General features: G+C 48.4%; 14 protein-coding genes and 1 non-coding gene across 15 annotated transcripts; 10 read left to right on the plus strand and 5 right to left on the minus strand.

Moving 5' to 3' along the window:
* Nucleotides 1–31: 31 nt before the first annotated feature.
* Nucleotides 32–667, plus strand: HG536_0D04850 (uncharacterized protein; the record flags this gene model as incomplete). Its single annotated transcript, XM_037283741.1, has 1 exon — nt 32–667. The coding sequence occupies one exon, from the start codon at nt 32–34 to the stop codon at nt 665–667; it is 636 nt and encodes a 211-aa protein (XP_037139637.1).
* Nucleotides 668–752: 85 nt separating this feature from the next.
* Nucleotides 753–880, minus strand: HG536_0Dtrna11L. Its single transcript has 2 exons — nt 842–880; nt 753–797 (listed from the first exon to the last, which is right to left on the minus strand). It is a non-coding gene; the product is annotated as a tRNA-Leu (tRNA).
* Nucleotides 881–1,808: 928 nt separating this feature from the next.
* On the minus strand, nt 1,809–2,543 carry HG536_0D04860 (PITH domain-containing protein; the record flags this gene model as incomplete). The annotated part of the gene is made up of 1 exon (XM_037283742.1): nt 1,809–2,543. The coding sequence occupies one exon, from the start codon at nt 2,541–2,543 to the stop codon at nt 1,809–1,811; it is 735 nt and encodes a 244-aa protein (XP_037139638.1).
* A 176-nt stretch (nt 2,544–2,719) lies between these two features.
* Nucleotides 2,720–3,742, plus strand: HEM2 (porphobilinogen synthase HEM2; the record flags this gene model as incomplete). The annotated part of the gene is made up of 1 exon (XM_037283743.1): nt 2,720–3,742. The coding sequence occupies one exon, from the start codon at nt 2,720–2,722 to the stop codon at nt 3,740–3,742; it is 1,023 nt and encodes a 340-aa protein (XP_037139639.1).
* A 448-nt stretch (nt 3,743–4,190) lies between these two features.
* Nucleotides 4,191–5,684, plus strand: CYS4 (cystathionine beta-synthase CYS4; the record flags this gene model as incomplete). The annotated part of the gene is made up of 1 exon (XM_037283744.1): nt 4,191–5,684. The coding sequence occupies one exon, from the start codon at nt 4,191–4,193 to the stop codon at nt 5,682–5,684; it is 1,494 nt and encodes a 497-aa protein (XP_037139640.1).
* Nucleotides 5,685–5,766: 82 nt separating this feature from the next.
* Nucleotides 5,767–6,198, minus strand: DPC13 (Dpc13p; the record flags this gene model as incomplete). The annotated part of the gene is made up of 1 exon (XM_037283745.1): nt 5,767–6,198. The coding sequence occupies one exon, from the start codon at nt 6,196–6,198 to the stop codon at nt 5,767–5,769; it is 432 nt and encodes a 143-aa protein (XP_037139641.1).
* Nucleotides 6,199–6,402: 204 nt separating this feature from the next.
* HG536_0D04900 (uncharacterized protein) lies at nt 6,403–8,091 on the minus strand (the record flags this gene model as incomplete). The annotated part of the gene is made up of 1 exon (XM_037283746.1): nt 6,403–8,091. One exon carries the CDS (start codon nt 8,089–8,091, stop codon nt 6,403–6,405), a length of 1,689 nt encoding a protein of 562 aa, XP_037139642.1.
* Nucleotides 8,092–8,442: 351 nt separating this feature from the next.
* Nucleotides 8,443–9,414, minus strand: DST1 (transcription elongation factor DST1; the record flags this gene model as incomplete). The annotated part of the gene is made up of 1 exon (XM_037283747.1): nt 8,443–9,414. One exon carries the CDS (start codon nt 9,412–9,414, stop codon nt 8,443–8,445), a length of 972 nt encoding a protein of 323 aa, XP_037139643.1.
* A 114-nt stretch (nt 9,415–9,528) lies between these two features.
* RNA15 (Rna15p) lies at nt 9,529–10,317 on the plus strand (the record flags this gene model as incomplete). Its single annotated transcript, XM_037283748.1, has 1 exon — nt 9,529–10,317. The coding sequence occupies one exon, from the start codon at nt 9,529–9,531 to the stop codon at nt 10,315–10,317; it is 789 nt and encodes a 262-aa protein (XP_037139644.1).
* A 299-nt stretch (nt 10,318–10,616) lies between these two features.
* On the plus strand, nt 10,617–11,780 carry PTI1 (cleavage polyadenylation factor subunit PTI1; the record flags this gene model as incomplete). Its single annotated transcript, XM_037283749.1, has 1 exon — nt 10,617–11,780. The coding sequence occupies one exon, from the start codon at nt 10,617–10,619 to the stop codon at nt 11,778–11,780; it is 1,164 nt and encodes a 387-aa protein (XP_037139645.1).
* A 1,010-nt stretch (nt 11,781–12,790) lies between these two features.
* HG536_0D04940 (uncharacterized protein) lies at nt 12,791–13,348 on the plus strand (the record flags this gene model as incomplete). Its single annotated transcript, XM_037283750.1, has 1 exon — nt 12,791–13,348. One exon carries the CDS (start codon nt 12,791–12,793, stop codon nt 13,346–13,348), a length of 558 nt encoding a protein of 185 aa, XP_037139646.1.
* A 443-nt stretch (nt 13,349–13,791) lies between these two features.
* On the plus strand, nt 13,792–14,742 carry IZH1 (PAQR-type receptor; the record flags this gene model as incomplete). Its single annotated transcript, XM_037283751.1, has 1 exon — nt 13,792–14,742. One exon carries the CDS (start codon nt 13,792–13,794, stop codon nt 14,740–14,742), a length of 951 nt encoding a protein of 316 aa, XP_037139647.1.
* A 233-nt stretch (nt 14,743–14,975) lies between these two features.
* On the plus strand, nt 14,976–15,335 carry MZM1 (Mzm1p; the record flags this gene model as incomplete). The annotated part of the gene is made up of 1 exon (XM_037283752.1): nt 14,976–15,335. The coding sequence occupies one exon, from the start codon at nt 14,976–14,978 to the stop codon at nt 15,333–15,335; it is 360 nt and encodes a 119-aa protein (XP_037139648.1).
* An 86-nt stretch (nt 15,336–15,421) lies between these two features.
* On the plus strand, nt 15,422–16,150 carry TPT1 (tRNA 2'-phosphotransferase; the record flags this gene model as incomplete). Its single annotated transcript, XM_037283753.1, has 1 exon — nt 15,422–16,150. One exon carries the CDS (start codon nt 15,422–15,424, stop codon nt 16,148–16,150), a length of 729 nt encoding a protein of 242 aa, XP_037139649.1.
* A 181-nt stretch (nt 16,151–16,331) lies between these two features.
* On the plus strand, nt 16,332–17,336 carry RSM28 (mitochondrial 37S ribosomal protein mS46 RSM28; the record flags this gene model as incomplete). Its single annotated transcript, XM_037283754.1, has 1 exon — nt 16,332–17,336. The coding sequence occupies one exon, from the start codon at nt 16,332–16,334 to the stop codon at nt 17,334–17,336; it is 1,005 nt and encodes a 334-aa protein (XP_037139650.1).
* Between the last annotated feature and the right edge of the window lie 30 nt (nt 17,337–17,366).

Genomic DNA, 17,366 nt, shown 5'->3' on the forward strand with positions numbered 1-17,366 from the left:
TATTGCCTAATCTGTCAAAAAAGACAAGAAGATGAGCAAGGTTCGTTCTTTAGCTTTGATCCAGCCATTGCGGTTGGGCTCAGTGCTCAATGGCGGGTTTGGTGCCCCTGCAGTCAGAAACTACCACTTTGATCTGCTCAATCTGAAGATAGGCTACACCACGACAGTGGAAAACCATCCTGATTCAGAGAAATTGTATGTTTCCCAAATCAAGCTGGACCAGGCTGGTAGAGTGAAGCAAATCTGCAGCGGCATCCGCGACTACGTATCTCGTGAGTCTTTGCAAGGAAGCCTAGTCGTGGTCGTCGATAATATGAAGAAATGCAAATTGCGTGGTCAAATCAGCGAAGGGATGATTATCTGTGGTGAGAGTGCCTCAGAGAATCTAGTGAGTCCATTCACACTTGCCAAGTTCGATTCTAGTCTCATCGGCAAAACAGTGGTTCTGGAATCCGCTAGCGGGCCAGCGAGCGAGCCAACCACCAGAAGGATCAAATCCCAGGAATGGGAAGATATATCCTCTAGGATGAAGGTGGGAGAGGGTGGGAGGATAACCTACCGGGACGAAAACACTATGGCGGAGACGTATTTATCTGTGTATGATACCGATGGCGAGCCGGTTCCGGTGATTGTTAAGGGTCTACCAGCTGGCAGTGCAGTTAAATAGGCAGTAAAGGGGAGGAGAAACAGTGGGCCAGGGATATATGAGGGAATTGTCGCAGATCTGCACTTTGCTTAAAGCCAAAAAATTATGGTTGCTAAGAGATTCGAACTCTTGCATCTTACGATACCTGAGGATTCCGAGGTGCACAGTTTTGCTGCACACAAGAATCGAACCGACTCTTGAATCAGGCGCCTTAGACCGCTCGGCCAAACAACCATATAATTTGATGAGGAATTTTCTTTTCTGGTTCTAGGACTACTTACGGCTACTTGCCACTACTTACCACCCATATATTAATGTTTAACTTGATCATGGGCCCTAACTGAATTGCAAGTCAGCAGGCTTACTTACCACAACGTACATGAAAACTGCTATGATAGGTTAATTTAAGTTGCTGGTTCTTATAAAGCGCATAAGACTCTGTTGGTGTACTGTTCCCAACCTCCCAAGATGGCTGAAGAGGTTGGAGCCCTTTTATCGATTAGCGGCGCTGGAAAGGCGCTTATAGCAATGCCGCTTAGTATTGAACATTGGCATTAAGGAGTTTGCCGTTTGCGTACGATCTGGCGTTTCATTGCCAGCATGGTGTAGTCTAGAAAGCTCGGACGATCTGAGTGTATTTCTCCACACCGTCCCTCAGACGACGGCCATTAGCTGATCCACTTCGATATTTTTCGCGATGATCTCCCACAAATCTCTCTCATAACATGTCCATGGCAATATTTCTTCTGGGAATGCTTCGAACAATGCTCTCGTAGGCACTTCACTTCTCGCACGACCCCAATTAACGCTGCAGCAGTTCCGGCAACAGCGATTCGTTGAGGTTCTCGATTATCGGCTGTGCGATGACATAGTGGCACTAGTTCTTCGCCTTAGCTTATGAGATAGGATGAAACAAAGAAAAATTCCTACAAACATCTTTTCTTGGCAACGGCAGGATCATGGCCGGCTGATGCTCTGTCCTTCACAACCGCATTGGGACCAATGGCCCTCTTCTTCCTCGTGTCATCACCGGCGGGTTCCTATCCGCCTGGCAAAGAACCATGGCAATGCGAACGCAGCTCTGAATCGCAACCAGTACCGGCTCTCACGGAAACAGTCTCGTTGTTATGTGAAAATCTGGCGGCAGCGTCCCAGGGCGCTATTACATTCCCATTCCGAGCTCATCCTGTTCCGCTTCCAACTTTTTGTGGTCGACTGGGTTAGGAGCCGCCTCATATACATTCATCATTGGGACGCCGTTGTTCAGCACCTTTTGTCCCGAGAACTCGCCTCTAACTTCCAAATAGTAGAGCCTACAAAGCTCGTCTTGGTCTCCGGACCAATTATCCTCGAAGAACAGCGTGAGCGACGAGCAGTTCTGGAAGATGCGACGGGGCAAATGGTGCTCAACAAAAGTGCTTTCGTCGTCGTTCTCCGTCTCGTGACAATCTTTGAGACCTACATCTTCCGGATGCTCAATCTTCAGGTCTTCCTTCGACGAATCCAAAGAGTCAAAGTCGATGTTTCTATTGAAGTTCTTGAACAGTTTGATACTTTTCGGCGTGCTCAATTCAGCGCCTGCATCATTTGCGTTGGTCCTGAGTATAATGGAGAATAATCTGCAGTTCCCAGTAAAAGGTATATGCACCACCATCTGGCAGTCCGCATCGCTTTGCAGGTAGTAACCACAGTTGAACCGCGATTCCTGGTCCTTCAAGAACCCCCTGTAGCTCTCACATTGTCCGGGAACCGTCGGAGCCACCGCATTGAGGCAGATGATTTTGGCCGTATCGATGAACGAATAGAGCGACTGCTCAGCATTGGTCGGAATCGGTGCTGTATGGTTGTGTCCATGGCCATGATGGTCGTGGTGCTCATCCTCGCAAGAATACGACATTGCCGGATCTCTAATGGGCTAGAACTGCTTCAACTTAGTGCTAGTCTAGTCAATCCATCTATTCGTAGGCGAAGATACGCTATCTCATAGCATATATAGTGGTAAAATTTCAACACCATAACCACAGCTTTAGCCTAGCTACCAGCCAGTGCGATCCAGCTGAACCGCTACCAGCCATGCATACTGCTGAATTCCTCGACGTCGACCACACAGACATTTCTTCCGTTCTTGCCGGAGGCTACAACCATCCGCTTTTGAGAGAATGGCAGAACGAACGCCAGTTGGCCAAGAACATGTTGATATTTCCGCTATTCATCTCTGACGACCCTGATGACTGCACCGCGATTGAGTCGTTGCCCAATATCAAGAGATTCGGTGTGAACAAGCTCGCTTCGTACTTAAGGCCGTTGGTGGCTAAAGGTTTAAGAGCGGTGATCCTGTTTGGGGTTCCGCTGAAGGAAGGCGTCAAGGACCCGATCGGAACCGCTGCAGACGATCCCAACGGCCCGGTCATCCAGGGCATCAAGCTTCTAAGACGCGAGTTCCCGAACCTCTACATCATGTGTGACGTCTGCCTCTGCGAGTACACGTCTCACGGCCATTGCGGTGTGCTGTACGATGACGGGACCATCAATCGTGAGCTGAGCGTGTCGAGAATCGCCGCTGTGGCTGTCAACTACGCCAAGGCCGGCGCGCACTCCGTTGCACCCAGCGACATGATCGATGGCAGAATCAAAGACATCAAGAGAGGACTGATCAAGGCCGGACTCGCTCACAAGACCTTTGTCATGTCGTATGCCGCCAAATTCAGCGGCAACCTGTACGGGCCCTTCCGCGACGCGGCCTGTTCTGCACCATCGCACGGCGACCGCAAGTGCTATCAGCTGCCTCCCGGCGGCAGAGGCCTCGCCCGCCGGGCTTTGAAGAGAGACGTCGCCGAGGGAGCCGACGGCATCATCGTCAAGCCCTCCACCTTCTACCTCGACATCATGTGCGACGCAAGCGAGATCTGCAGGGACTTGCCGATCTGCGCATACCACGTCTCGGGCGAGTACGCCATGCTACACGCTGCCGCCGACAAGGGCATCGTCGATCTCAAGACCATCGCCTTTGAGTCCCACCAAGGATTTTTAAGAGCCGGCGCAAGACTGATCATCACCTATTTGGCACCCGAGTTCCTCGACTGGCTAAGCGAGTAGACGCTGCCCCGCCCATTGTAAATAACGACTCCTAACTACTGAATCTACATGCTACTGCGACACCACAGGCCAGCTTCGACGTCCGCAATTGGCCTTGAACGGACGGCACATTTGGCGAATTTTGAAGCCGTTTTCGCTGATACCGGCGAACCTCGCTATGCGGCGCTGCTAAGACAGCTAGAGAACAGATCGATCCACGCCATCTGGGACACGGAAATGGTCCTCGTGGGCCCTCCAGACGGCTCCAGATCTCGTAATGCGCATCTTGTGGTGATAAGTGACTTGTCACGTGTATTTCTGTTACTGTGGCATGGTAATCGCAGGAAGAAGACCGTCGAGCAGAGCAGTAGATGTTACATAAGAAAGATCAGTGTAGAAGAGCTCTTCCGATCGACTAGGTGTCTGTTGAGTGTTTAGTTAGTGTAGAATCGTGATTTGCAAGGACAGAATGACTGTTGATACGAGAACTGATGTTATAGATCTGGTGGGAAACACTCCGCTGGTGGAACTTAAGAAATTGCCCAAGGCTTTGGGTATCAAGCCAAGGATTTTCGCCAAGTTGGAGCTGTACAACCCTGGTGGGTCGATCAAGGACAGAATCGCCAAGTCTATGATCGAATATGCTGAGTATGCGGGAGAAATCCATCCGGATAGAACTACGTTGATCGAACCAACTTCTGGTAACACTGGTATCGGCTTGGCGTTGATCGGAGCGATCAAGGGATACAGGACTATCATCACTTTGCCCGAGAAGATGTCGAATGAGAAGGTTTCTGTGTTGAAGGCTCTTGGAGCGGAAATCATCCGTACGCCAACGGAAGCCGCGTGGGACTCTCCAGAGTCTCACATTGGTGTGGCTCAAAGACTGGAGAAGGAGATTCCAGGCGCTGTTATTCTGGACCAGTACAACAACCCTAGAAACCCGGACGCTCACTACTACGGTACCGGTAAGGAGATCCAGGAGCAGCTGAAGAAGTTGGGAAAGTTTGATGACTTGAAGGCTGTTGTGGCAGGTGCTGGTACCGGTGGTACCATCTCTGGGATTGCCAAATGGCTGAAGGAGCAGAATGAGGCCATCGAGATTGTAGGCGCAGACCCAGTGGGTTCGATCTTGGCGCAGCCACAGTCTTTGAATGACGCCTCGGCTCCAAGTTACAAAGTGGAAGGTATCGGTTATGATTTTGTTCCAAACGTCCTGGACAGATCTCTGGTAGACATCTGGTACAAGACCGAGGATAAGCCAGCGTTTAAGTACGCTCGTCAGCTGATCTCGAACGAGGGTGTTCTGGTTGGTGGCTCGTCCGGTAGTGCGTTCAGCGCATTGACCAAGTACGTCGAGGATCGTCCAGACTTGACCGAGCAAGATGTGATCGTGCTTATCTTCCCGGACTCCATCAGATCGTACTTGACTAAGTTCGTCGACGACGAGTGGCTGAAGAAGAATGAGTTGTGGGATGATCAGGTGCTTGCTCGTGTCAGCCAGGCTTCTACAGTGACTAAGAAGGATCCTTTCAACGGCGCCATTGTCAAGGACTTGAAGTTGAAACCTGTCGTTTCGGTCAAAGAGAGCGCAACTGTCGCAGAAGTTATCAAGCTTTTGAAAGAGAACGCGTTCGATCAATTGCCTGTTCTCTCCAAAGATGGCAAACTAACCGGGCTTGTCACGCTGTCCCAGTTGCTGAGAAAGGTCTCCAACGGTACTTCCCTCGAAGACAGCATCAAAGGCGTATACTTCGATTTCAAAAAATTGAACAATTTCGATGAGGTGTCCTCCTACAACGACAACAAATCTGGAAAGAAGAAGTTTATCCAATTCACTGACAAGTCCAAATTATCGGACCTGAACAAATTCTTCGAAAAGAATTCTTCTGCGGTTATCACTGATGGTCTGACGCCAATTCACATTGTTACCAAGATTGATTTGCTGAATTACTTCGCTTAATAACAAGACATGCTGTCATAAATATGCACAAGTATAAACGTAAAATAATAGAGATTAAATTCCGTTTGCTTTAGGTGTTTCATCACTCGTCCCTCTTTTTCTCGATTCCCAGCACTGTCATCAACGGTCCCAGCTGATCAGGACCGAGATCAATGCCTGCGCTTTCGAGCTCAGTCTTGAAGTCGTTCATGGCAACCTTTAAGTCTTTGTCCATCAAAATCTTGATCATCTGCCAAGGCCCTAGAGGCTTGGCGGAGTTTTCGCTAGCTAAACCTTTCGAAATCATAATCTCGCTGACAACGTTCAATTTCTCCATAACTTTGGGATGTGCATGGATGTCGTCCATCAGCTTCTGAACCTTCATATGGGCTTCGATCTTTTCGTTAGGTTTTCTGCCGTCCCATGATTGAGCGTAAGTCCTAATCGAAGAACTCAACACCGTCCCTGTAGGTCTCAGACCAACTCTAGGAGTGTTAACCAATCCGATAGCTAACCTTGACCGTATCATTGCCATGCTTTCCTTTTGAGTTTGTCACCGTGTCCGCTATCTTCAAGTTATAGCCGTCTTGATGAAATGATTAAAAGCATCGGAACCATTGACAAGCCCAAGACCCTTTCCTGAAGAGCCTTTATATAGTCCATTTCACTTGACAATTTACTTTAAATTACGAAGGAATACCATTTCGATTATTTTAAAGTACAAATATGTTCTACAATATCAGAAGAAGTAATCACCTATGATCTGTCTATATTTTGGATAGCCTCGCAGGTTATCAAGTCTCGCATTCAGTTCTACCTCTTCAGGGCTCTGGACGTATCTATCTGTGACAAAATCCATATCTTCAGGCTTCACAAAATCGTCCCTCTTGTAAATCCACCATACCAGCCAGCATGCTGGAAATACGAACAGCTCCAGGTAGTACGAGAAGAAATCGGAAGTACTCCAGGGATCGAATGCCGACCAGCCCTGCACAAGGATGATCAATGTCACGAAAAAGACCAGAAAATACGGACCATATGGATACGTCCAATTCTTAAATGCGAGTTGGTGAGTTTTGCCCTGCTTCGCCAGGCCCTTTCTGAACCTGATGGAGGTCACAGCGATCGACAACCAGGCGATTTGGTTCGAGACTCCCACAATGTTTTGTAACCATGTCCATAAGGTGCCAGCGCCTATAAAACTGGCACCGAAACAAAGTCCTCCGACGGCCCAAGTCAATATGACAGCAACGTAAGGCGCCCGATACCTGTTGGTCCTGGTGACCAACTTGGGGAAGAAAAATCCTTCCAATCCCATGTTGAAAAGCACTCTACTGCCAGCAAACAATGCATGGTTTCCGGCACTAATGATGCTTGTCAGAATGACAGCGTTCATGAACGAACCTGCCGCCTTGGAACCAGCCATTTGGAAAACGATTGTGAATGGAGAAGTCATAACTGATTTAGTGCTCAAGTTTGGATAATCGTAGGGAATATTCATGGCGATGAAGAACATTGTTCCGACGTAAAAGATCAAGATTCTCCAAAACACGGTCTTAATGATCTTGGGAGTGTTTCTAACCGGATTGAAAGCTTCACCAGCTGTGAGAGTAATACTCTCAGTACCACCGTATGAGAAACTGGAGCTGACAAAGATGGAGACGAACCCTTTGAACCCATTGACAAATGGCGCCTCCCGATAGCTCCAATTCCTAAACCCGATGTACTCGTGCTCAGGATTGTGTCCAACGTTAACGACAATCGAGAGGACGAAGAAGATCACAATTGCAATTACCTTCAACATGGCCAGCCAGTACTCTGCTTCGCCATAGATCCTGACGTGAACAACGTTCAGCGCCAGCAGAAACACCCAGAACAGCAGCGAAGCAGCCCAGTACGGGAAATGATGCTGCGATGAGTTCCAATAATCCAGCACTATTTGCATCGCTGTCAGATCGCTGGCTACCGAAACTGCATCGTTGAACCAATAATTGCACATCAGGGCAAACGCAAAAGACTCACAACCAAATTTCTTTGCGTACGAGCAAAAAGACCCGCTAATCGGCATAAAGGTCGACATCTCACCCAGGCAAAGCATCGTCAAATACACCACGCCGCCCATTATGCTGTAATTGATGAATAACGAACCGGGGCCACCAACATGCAATGATTTCGCTGTCGATAAGTACAGCCCTGTACCAATCACACCTGCCACGGCTATCATGTTGATATGCCTAGGACTTAGCGAACGATTCAGGTGTTCTCGTATTGTATCATTCTCTTCCAGCCCAGCGTCACTGGCTGAATTCGTCAATTCGCAAACTCCAGTAGTCTGGAAATTCTTCCGATCAGCGCCATTATTTACCACCTTCCCCAGAGATTCCTCGTCCAAACTCTTGCTTACAAGAGGAGATCCTTCCGACTGCATCACCTAGCGATTCCCACACCTGGCAGTCGTTGCCAAATCAACTATTCTTGGGCACTTTGAAGCCATCCAAGCGTTAGAAAATTTTACACGTTTTAAATAGCTACTAGCATCCCAGAAGCCAACATCATTCAGCTAGTTGGTTTGCTTGATAATAGTGCCTTGCCATTAAAAACTGTGGTTCCTCGCCAAGAATTTGCGTCGCTGCCAAGAACACTGGCAAAAAAGTCAAAATTTGACACATTTTGCCATCGACTGACTTCTTTGCCGTTTAATCATATGCCAGGGCTCTCCGATACTTGAACGATTCGTAAGTCTATATAGTAGGCTATTGATGAGAAGCTATGAGCAGGACTAGGAGAATTTCCACCGATTCCCGCACACCTCGCAGGTGCAGAAAGTTGTGAGAGGCTCATCGGCAGATCTTGTTTGTAATTGGTAGTAGGACACCTTCTTTTCTTTGCACTTGCCGCAAGTGAACCTGTCTGTGACGGATCTCTGCACAGTGGCGCCCTGGGCGTTGAAAAGGTTCTGCTTGGCGATCTCCTCGAGCTTCTTCTTGAGGTGCTCGGGAGCCAGCTCTTTCGGATCACAGTGGACCAGATAGAAGGGCGTTATGTCGCCGCCGGCTATCTTGTGCTTGAGGTCCGGGTTATTCCTGGAGATGATGTTGGAGTAGATGATACGGTACTTGTCCTTGTATGCTTTTTCGTTTTCGTCGCAGTTATTCAGCTTGTTCATTTCGTCTTCGATGGATTTTACCGTCTGCAAGATAGATTTTGGCGGATGTTCGCTGTCCTTTGCCAGCGCATCGTAGAGGGCTTTGACCACCATGTCACGCAATTTGTGGTTGTAGATGGTCGTATTCACGCCATCGTTTTTGCTATTTCTGGGCTTCGTAGAAACAAACTTATCCTGTCTCTTGGCCTCGGTGCCGTCTGGACTCTCTGCCGGCGGTTTTGAGCTGCCTTGGTCTTGCTGGGACGCCTGCTGTTGCAGCAGTCTCGCCTTTTTGCTCTTGTTAATCGCTTCCTTCCAGGAAGCGATCATCCTCTTCACCAACTTGGCGATCTCCGCGTTGGCTGACTTCTTGAATTTGTTGACCTCCACGCCCACTTTGGTCTCCCTGAGGAGCTTCTCGGTGGGAACCACTTCACGATCCAGCGTCTGAAGAATCTGCAATACTACCTCATCGTTTGTCTTGGACTTTTCGAGATTTCTCACTTGGACACTGACTTCCTTCGAATCCATGCTAGTGCAATCACAGGCCTCGATACCCGCTAGAAGCTTTCTATCTATGTGAACACAGTTGTAGAAGTTGAGCATTTTGCCAGGTCCATCGCCTTCTAGGTAAAAAATCTAAGTGTTCACTACACAAGAACTCTAGCATAACTTGGTGGAAGAAACCGCTATAAGGCCTCCAGGACCGTCAATTTCCTCATGAATAGATCGTCAAACAGCGGTGCCCAAAACAACGCACCTTCCAGAGTGGTGTATCTTGGTTCCATTCCTTACGACCAGACCGAAGAGCAGATACTGGACTTGTGCAGCAATGTTGGACCAGTGACGAACCTGAAGATGATGTTTGATCCGCAGACGGGCAAATCGAAAGGGTACGCATTTGTGGAGTTCCGAGATTTGGAGTCCAGTGCCAGCGCCGTGCGAAACCTGAACGGATACCAGTTTGGCTCGAGGCTGCTCAAGTGTGGCTACGCCTCTAGCTCCGATATAACGGTGTCGGACTCTTCACAGCAGCAGACGGGACACGGCCGCCAGTCGTCCGACGAGCCTGTACAGCTGAAGTTCCCCGAACTACCCGCGGGAATCGACGTCAATATCAACATGACCACGCCTGCCATGATGATCTCAAGCGAACTGGCCAAGAAGACGCCGGCGGAGCAGCTACAATTACTGAGAGTCTTCCAGGACTGGTCGCGCCACAACCCAGAGGATGCGGTCGAACTGCTGCTGACGAACGGTATAAGCAAGGTCGACGCCCTGACACAGCTGGCAGCGCAGAAGAGCGATGCTGATGCCGGAAATGCCAGCGGCCATGGTCCGCGAGACGGCCCCGCGGCCGATCCCGAGACACAGAGTAAGCAGAGAGAGCTGCTGAGCAGGGTCTTGCAGCTGAGCGACAGCGAGATAGCTGTGCTGCCTGAGGACGAGAAGATGTCTCTGTGGGACCTGAAGCAGCGTGCCATGAGAGGCGAGTTTGGCATTATATAACGCGATCTCGCATCGAATAGGAAACCGATGGTGCCAATGACAGCCAGAGAGACAGCGAAGGACAAGAAACAAGCTCGGGCAGCTAGCTAGAGCTTAATCGGCCGCTCTAAGAGCTCTTCTGGCCACCATAACGGGCCTTTGCCGATATCACGTGGAAGTCTGTACTATATACGGTTAACCATAGTAATTTTTCAGTTAGACGAAGAGTAACTATTGTTCTTATACTGTGAAGAGCAGGTAAATTTGACTGCGAGGCATTGCCATCCTTGGATTCGTGTCTGATCGAGCAGCCAGGATCAATGTCTGATCCTAGAAGAAGAAAGACCCGTCATGTCTTGACGCCAGAGAATCTCTCATCAACCATTCAAGTGACAAATTTACCTGCGGATTGGACACAGGATACTGTTTCATCCATTGTGGCAGGATCTGGGCCTATTATCAACATCAGTAGCAAGAATGATCCACGTACTGGTAAGCTTAGCGCTGTACTTTACGATTATAAGACCAGCAAGGATTGCAAAAGAGCGCTCGATATCCTGAGCCGAATAAGCAATTTGCCATGTCAATTGGAGAGGATTATTCCTCCTAACTACGAAAACCATGCAGAGGGCAAAAGCGAATTGACTTTGAACAGAGATTCATTTCCTTGGAAGTCGGGTCTAGATTTACCATTTGAGATGGTCTCCGAAGTTCCTCTACCACGAAAGCCCGTTACGACTTCAGCGACGTCAGGTACCAGTAATGATGCAAAAGTGGCATTCCCAGATATTTTGAGTAAAGCCTCCCAGCATTTGCCTCAATTGCAGCCGGGTGTCCTAACAGTGACAGATCCCGTGTCGGAAAACTTGAGCAAGACACCGCCTTTGCAACTGATTGAGATTATTTCGAACTTGAAGATACTGGCAAGTCAAGATATTAGCAGGAGAAGCCAGCTGGAAAGCTTTTTGAAGACTAGTCTGGATATTTCAGTATCAGTGACACAAGCGTTGCTCGAGATGGGATTTATAGATTACAACGCGGTAACCAACGTGATAAAGTCACAGGCCCAGTCTAATGGTTCTATGGCGAATAACATGATCAAGAACGGGATAGGGAGTGCGACCAGCAGTAACTCGAATACACCTATGAACCAAAATATGGCGCCGTTGAACAACAGGCCAATGCCAATGCCCATAGCACCGCCTTTTATGGCGCAACAGCCACAGATGCAACAGCCTCCGATGCCGTTTGGGTTTGTACCGCCTCCGATGCCTTTTATGCCACCTGCTCCCTCACAACATTCCCCGCCCCCTATAGCAGCACCGCAACCTGGTTCGATCAATATGGTTAAGCTACAGAGCTTGCCTCAGAACCAAAGAGATATGATAAAACAGGTTTTGACACTGACAGACGACCAATTGCGGTCCTTACCAGTCGATCAAAGGACGATGGTAGAAAATCTGAGAAAGGAATATACAGTATAGTCTTGACCTTGGGTGCAGCTGATACATAACCTGACGACCGTTATATCGGGCTGATTGAGCTGCTACCTTTTTTTTTTTCTCGATTCAGCTAGCTTTGCTGAGCTTTCAGGCAATCCTACGGCTAGAACAGCCAGCCGTTTGCCACCAGCGATTCAAAATAGCATATTCCGTCTTAGCCGCTAATATCCTGGTGATTTCAAGCTGTCTGTCACCTTAATTGCCATGCGATTTCGCTCGGTGTAGTTGACAATGCAAATGCGGGTCCGAGTTGCCATCAGAACAAGGAAAACTAGGCTTGAATGCTCTGGGATAGTCGGGAATATAATATGACTACCATGGGAAAGTCTCATTTTGTTTACTAGTGGTTTAAGGTGCCGGAAGAATTCCATTCACGTCAATTAATTCTCACATATAAAGACGGTAGCTTTGCTGCCTCTTCAGGGATCAGCACAAAGGCTTTCGAGGCGATGGTCCGCTGCAGCACAGATCTTTCCTATCACGTATGGTGGGACACTTACGCCAGTCCAAAGAAGGCAAAGGGCCGATCCAATGGCCTCTTTTCATACTACTGTCCGGGTTTAACACCAATCGCTCAAACGCTGCACCATCAAGTTTTAGCATTACTCATTGCCATTTAGGAGAAGTAGCTTTGTCTAGATACGGAATATCTATCAGGGGCTTATCCGCTGTAGTCAACCCACGAGCTACTGCTCGCGCCTGTCCTCAACCACACTGGCCCACTTCATTCACTTTATAGAAGAAGTACAGCAAGAGATTATCAGCAGTCTCAGAAGGCAGAGATACTGCTCAGTTTGTCTGGCCTAATCCTGCTTTAACATGGCCAAGGACCTCGATTGAATAGTCTTTCTCAATCTTTGTGAAAAGATGTGGTTTTTGCGCGATTGTCTAAGAGCGTCAGTGAAACGGATCTTGACGTGATGAATAAAAAAACATGCAGTCGAGTTTGACGTCTGCTAACGGTGTCAATTATTCGAGAATCTCTATAAAAAATGCTTGCAGTTGGCAACAATCAGATATCAACAATAGGAAGCTGTACCAAGGAAGAGATAGCCTCGTTTCTGAGACCAAGCGGTATTAATGCCTACGTAAATGGCTACGACATGCGTCCACAAGAATGCACCTGCTGGGACGGTCAATTGCAAACCAAGACCTCGGAATTTTGTCTCGATACCGAGATGCTCCTCCATTTGATGGCGATGAGCGGGATCTCCAAAAAGAGAGCTGCCAAAGACCAAGAGCCGCAGATCTCGAAGCAAAACAAGTTCAAAGAGGCCTTCAAAGAATGGCACTCCCTATCATCGCTGCGTGCCAAAGTGAAGCAGAGCGTTCTACGCAATGCGGGAAACGGTCAGCAAAACCGCAGCAGTCGCTACGTCTGTATGTCGCCAGTAATCGAGTGTCAGTATCCGACGGAGCAATCAGCGATAAGCTACTGTTCAACACAGACGAGTGAGGGCACAGTGGTGCACGACGAGATTTTTGCATGCCACGTTGCTAAGCGAAACTCAACAACAAATATTCTACGTCTAATAGAAGTAATAGAATAAGTTCGTAGGTTAACCGATATTTCGTATAGTAATAAGACTAACCTCCCGGATGGTCTTGTATTCGCCATGAGAAACAAAGGGATGTTCCTTGAATACTGCAAGATGCATTCGGAGCCATTGTCATAGCAAGACTGCAACTCTATACATGTTCGTTTAAGCTGCAAGATCGCGTATTATTTCAACAAATTTCGTATCAGTTCAACAAGCCGGGAAGAAAAACTCTCAACACTTCGAGAGTTGGTTCTCAAGCCATCTCAATCGACTGATCCGCCATGGGGGGTTCCCAAGGTTGACTACTCTCATATATATCTATGTTGTGACATTGCGAAGCTGTAGTACGCTTCCTCTTCATCGAGCGAGGCTCATTTCAAAAGTTTCAACGACAAGAACAAGATCTCTGTATCGTCGCATAACGGGTAGAAGAGTACTTGGACACTCGCAGGATGAGTTCTACAACCACAATTAAGCAAAGAAAAGGCACTACTGTGGATGCGAAGAAGAAACACGATGGCATCAGTGCTGTGAAAGGTAGAAAATTGTTCCATTACCATGAATTGCCCGAATGGCAGCAGGATAACGACAAGATCTTGACCGGCTACGTAGCGGAGACGAAGTCTGTGCTAAAGTGCCTCGACTCTTTGTCTTACTGGAACAACGAATCTGTGAATATCTACACGCACCTAGTGTCGGCGATAGCTTATTTCGCTCTGCTGTTGTTCTTTACCGATATGCTGTTGATTCCCTCGTTCCCCTCGACCACAATGACGGATTACATCATGATAAACTTCTATCTGCTCGGGGCGTTCGTGTGTCTGATGTGCAGCAGCTGTTTCCACTGCTTCAAGCAGCACTCGAGCGCGCAGAGCGACGCCTGGAGCAAAGTCGACTATATGGGGATTATCGGGCTGATCTCCTGTTCCGTGATCTCGCTGCTCTACTACGGGTTCTTCGACCACGTTTTCTATTTCAAGCTCTTCTCCGTGATCACCGTCATACTCGCCATGGCCTGCAGTGCGTGTGTGCTGAGCGACAGATTCAACAGCAAGAACATGCGGCCCCTCAGGGCGAGCTTCTTCATCACGTTCGCCTTCAGCTCCATCTTCCCCATCATCACCGGCTTCTTCAAGTTCGGCATGGCTGAAGTGTTCCACAGGGTCCAGCTGCGGTTTGTCGGTTGGGAAGCGCTCTTCTACCTAGGCGGAGCACTGATATACGGGTACAGGATCCCAGAGACCTTTGCACCGGGCAGGTTCGATTATATCGGCAATTCCCACCAAATTTTCCACGTTCTTGTGGTCCTGGGCTCGCTCTGTCATCTGAGGGCGGTTCTGGGCTCCTACATGTTTATGCACTCGCACATCAATGCGCCAAACTTGCTCTCCTTGAAAGGCTAAAAATATGCTCTCGAGCTACACGACGTGGGACAATTAGATAGATTCTATACTGGCATGAACAATTATATTGAATATTCGTCTTCTGGCCTTCTAATTACTGGCATTGCCCGTTGCGCTTTGTGTGGTCCGGGTAACACGGCACTATTAAGCCATTAAAGCTCTAAGAGTTCTAGTTCTTCTCAGATATTGCAACAAGTCGCAGGTTTCTTGGGCGTATTGGAGGTTCGCCGGTCATGAGCAGCAATCTGAGAGCTTTGAACGCGTACAGACATGGTCTGAGGGCCACCAGAGTGGTTTTCCAAGACGACACAAGAATGCTCTTGGCAGCTAGACAGAAAATGAGAGACGGGATGACCAACCCACCCAACCCAGAGCTTCCGATTGACAAGCAGATTGAGCATTTGGAGGAAATAGCACGGTTCCTGAGGCAGAACTTGGTCCAGGGGACCAAGACCGGCCCGGAGGAGAAATATCATCTCAACATTCACAGGGAAACGGAACTGGGAGACAACGAATCGATTAAGCAGACTAAGCAAACTCTGGCATCGCAAGGGGGCGGATGCTGTGGTGGCGGCAAGAATCTGTATAAGTGATGTAAAAATCGTGTAAATATCTGGAAGGGATTTCCAATCGGCACTTTTCACTTGCTCATCTCACTGGAGCAGAGGCTGCAGCAGCGATGAGCCAGAACGCTGACCTCAGCAAGAGAGATGTGCAGATATCGAAGGCTTTGAGCTATCTGCTCAGACATGGTGCCCTAAAGGAGAAGCTTCCAATCGACACGGACGGCTACGTGCCCGTTGCAGTTCTTCTGGCCCACAACCGGCTGAAGTGCCACAAATGCACCCTGGAGGACATCCATAGGATAGTCGAGAACAATGATAAGAAGCGGTTCCACATAGTGCAAGGGCCCCTTTCGGACGGCCAACCGCAGGAGCTTATATGTGCTACCCAGGGCCATTCAATTGCTGAAATAAACCCTAGCGAAGATGTGCTGCACGAGATTACGGACGCAGCAGACTTGCCGGCGACCCTGATACATGGGACTAGTATAACCAAGTTGCTGCTCATTTTACAGTCGGGTTCCATCAAGAGACGTGGCAGAAACCATGTCCACTTGTCGCCCGGAGTCTCCGGTCGCGATTCTCAGGTTGTCAGCGGAATGAGGAACTCCAGCAATGCGCATATCCATCTGAAGCGTGGCCAGCAACTGCTTGACCAACTACAGCTGTTCAGGTCGCTGAACAACGTCTATTTAACTCCCAACGACATACCAGCGTCGCTCTTCGAGAAAGTCGTCATTCGACCTCCAAAAAACGCAGCAAAAGCTGCCGATGACCTCCACAGGGTTAGAGATCTCCTGGCAAACCTCCACATACCAATGGAGGTCTCTAGCGGTCCGCAATAAGCGTCTTCTATCCTCGAAGCTTATTATACTGAAAAGTCACGTGTATTTTGATAACTAAGTACGAGCAGGCATCGATTTGAAGCTTATAGCGGGCTATAGAATCATATATTGGAAGTCTTGAGATACTACTAGAATTGTATCTGGTTGAGACGGTATCGCGTTCAGCTCAGCGTTGATCATCATGTTCAATTGCATCAGAAGAGCTCCGTATAGTACGGGAGTCACTCAGGAGTTTTTACAGGGAATTTTACTCAGAGCTCAGGAAGCTACTGCTAAAAAAGCTGCTCCGGCTGTCAAGTCCAGAAAGTCTGCCGACAAAAGATCTCAGCAGAGGGCCGGTGGTAATAGTGCTCGTCGCAATGCTCAGCAGAAGTCCGTAGGCACAATAACTCCTAGAGTTAAACCAACTTTCAACCATAGTATCATCAACAGACAGCCGCAGTTTAAGAAAAAAGATGCCAACAGTATGAAATCCTCTGCTGCAGCAGAGGATTTGATAGAAGCTTTCGAAAGCACTAATGACTCAGCCAGTAGGGGCAGAAGTAAAATAAGAACCAGTGCCTCGTCTAGAAGAAATACTCCCGCGAAAAAGAGAGAAGTGCCTGGAATGGTCAAGAAGACGAGTTCCGCCAACGTTTGGGCACCTGGCACCAAAAACATACAAAACCAGGAGGCTTACATGCCACAGGAGCCCACTTTGGCGTCCTTACTGAAATTTTATCCTGGTCTTCCTAATACGCCGGCCTCGCGTCTTATCAATTACTCTTTGGGACTGATGAAAGCTGCAGATTTCCCGCTCAATAGAGAGGCAAACTACGGTGTTTTGGAGAATGTCAATGAGCCTCCCAAGAATGCGACGTTTAGTGTGAAAACACCTAGCTTTGGACAATATACAGAGTCGATGCCTTTAACTTTCGAGAAGGAGAAAATGTTCAAAAATCTTTCTGTGAAGGCCGATCCCGCAAGTTTTGATTCAGTCGTGCTTGGCATATACCAGCAACTGGCGCCATTGGATGCCGAGCAATTCAAATCGGTCACTCACGATAATGTCAAGAGGAAAGAGCTGTTGAGCAATAGTCAAATCGTCAGACAAAGCTTGCAAGGCGTCAATATAAGCTCTGAAAGAAAGCAAGCAATCTATCAAGTTTGCTCTGGTCTGGCACCAATTGCCGAACTGACTCAATAATCCTCAAGATTCTGTTCGACTCCTAGCCAG

Source organism: Torulaspora globosa, chromosome 4 (genome assembly GCF_014133895.1).
Source record: "Torulaspora globosa chromosome 4, complete sequence".
NCBI lineage: Eukaryota > Fungi > Ascomycota > Saccharomycetes > Saccharomycetales > Saccharomycetaceae > Torulaspora > Torulaspora globosa.